This window comes from Micropterus dolomieu, unplaced genomic scaffold (assembly GCF_021292245.1).
Source record: "Micropterus dolomieu isolate WLL.071019.BEF.003 ecotype Adirondacks unplaced genomic scaffold, ASM2129224v1 contig_7766, whole genome shotgun sequence".
NCBI lineage: Eukaryota > Metazoa > Chordata > Actinopteri > Centrarchiformes > Centrarchidae > Micropterus > Micropterus dolomieu.
Genome location: NW_025736752.1, coordinates 469 through 2167, shown reverse-complemented (window position 1 = coordinate 2167; position 1699 = coordinate 469). Strand labels below are relative to the sequence as shown.

At 45.3% G+C, this 1699-nt stretch overlaps 1 protein-coding gene across 1 annotated transcript; it reads left to right on the top strand.

Annotated features, from left to right (window-relative positions):
- Positions 1 to 106: 106 nt before the first annotated feature.
- LOC123964991 lies at positions 107 to 860 on the top strand (the record flags this gene model as incomplete). The annotated part of the gene is made up of 1 exon (XM_046041601.1): positions 107 to 860. A coding segment is annotated over one exon (754 nt), but the record flags the coding sequence as incomplete, so codon positions are not given.
- Positions 861 to 1699: the final 839 nt, after the last annotated feature.

Genomic DNA, 1699 nt, shown 5'->3' with positions numbered 1-1699 from the left:
GAGGAGGGTTTACCCTCACTAAATGGATTAGTAATAGTCGAGAAGTGCTTCAAGGCCTACCAGAGGATCTTAAGTCTAAGAACCTGCATGAACTTGATTTGGATAGGGATAAACTGCCGTTGGATAGAGCTTTGGGTTTGCAGTGGTGTATCGAGACGGATACTTTTAAATTCAAACTGAAAGTCAAGCAGAAACCAGCAACCAAGCGAGGCATGCTATCCATCATTGGTTCAGTCTACGATCCATTGGGGTTTCTGGCACCTCTAATACTCCCGGCCAAGCTGCTGTTGCATGGGTTATGTAGGGCAAAGTGTGACTGGGATGATCCAATACCTCCAGCTTTCCAGCAGAAGTGGAATAAATGGCTGATGGATCTTGAGAAAGTGGCATATTTCCGGATCCACCGATGTGTGAAGCCTGCAGGATTTGGGAGGATTGTCAGCGCCCAGTTGCATCACTTCGCTGACGCGAGTGAAAGCGGCTATGGTACGGCTACTTACCTGAGGATGCAGAACATGGATGAGAGGGTTCATATTACATTCTTATTTGGCAAATCCCGAGTGGCCCCTTTGAAGACTATCACCATTCCCCGTCTAGAGCTTACCGCTGCCGTTGTTGCAGTACGAGTGGACAAGATGCTTCGAGCGGAGCTTCAGTTTCCACTAAAGACGACCTGCTTTTGGACCGACAGCACATCAGTTCTTAAGTATATAAAGAATGAGGATCGAAGATTTCAAACCTTTGTAGCAAATAGAGTAACCACCATCAGGGTGAACTCGGAAATTGAGCAGTGGAGATACGTTCCCACATCCCTGAACCCTGCTGACTACGCTTCACGTGGATTGAAGGCAGAAGATCTTGTGAAGCAAAGATGGATACAAGGCCCAGAATTTCTACAGCAACCTGAAGAAAAGTGGCCAACATTTCCAGTAGATACAAGTGTTACTGCAGAAGACCCAGAAGTAAAAAAAGGTCTGACGGTCAATGCAATACTTGTTGACACCAATGCTACATCGCAATTGATGACTCATTTCTCTGATTGGCAAAAATTGAAAGTTGCAGTGGCGTGGCTCATTAAGCTGAAAGGAACTCTGCTCAAACTGAAAGAAAAAAGGAAAAGTTTGGAGCATGCAAACATCAATGCTATTGCAACAGCAAGGTTGGATGTGCAAAAAGAGATGCAAGCTTTCTCGAAATTGCTTGGGAATCAGAAGGTGACACTGGAAGATCTCTTGGAGGCCGAGATCTCCATAATCGCTTTTTGCCAGCAAGAGAGATTTCCCATTGAGTTTGCTACACTAACCTCTGGCAAGTCACAAGTGCCAAGAAGTAGCAGCCTCCTCAAATTGGATCCGGTTCTAGAAGGAGGACTTCTACGAGTTGGGGGACGGCTGAAAAGATCAGCAATCCCTGAGGACATTAAACACCCCCTCATTCTGTCAAAGGACCAACATATCACTGATCTTATCCTCCGTCATGTCCATTTACAGCTTGGACATGGAGGTAGAAATCATGTTCTTTCTGTTACAAGAAGAAAATATTGGATCACAAATGGACCTACTGCAGTGAGGAAGATTATATCAAGATGCCTCATTTGCAAGCTCTATAGTGCAAAACCAGGTTAGCAAAAAATGGCAGACCTGCCAGAAGAGAGAGTGATTCCTGATCTACCGCCGTTCACTAACGTTGGCGTAGATTA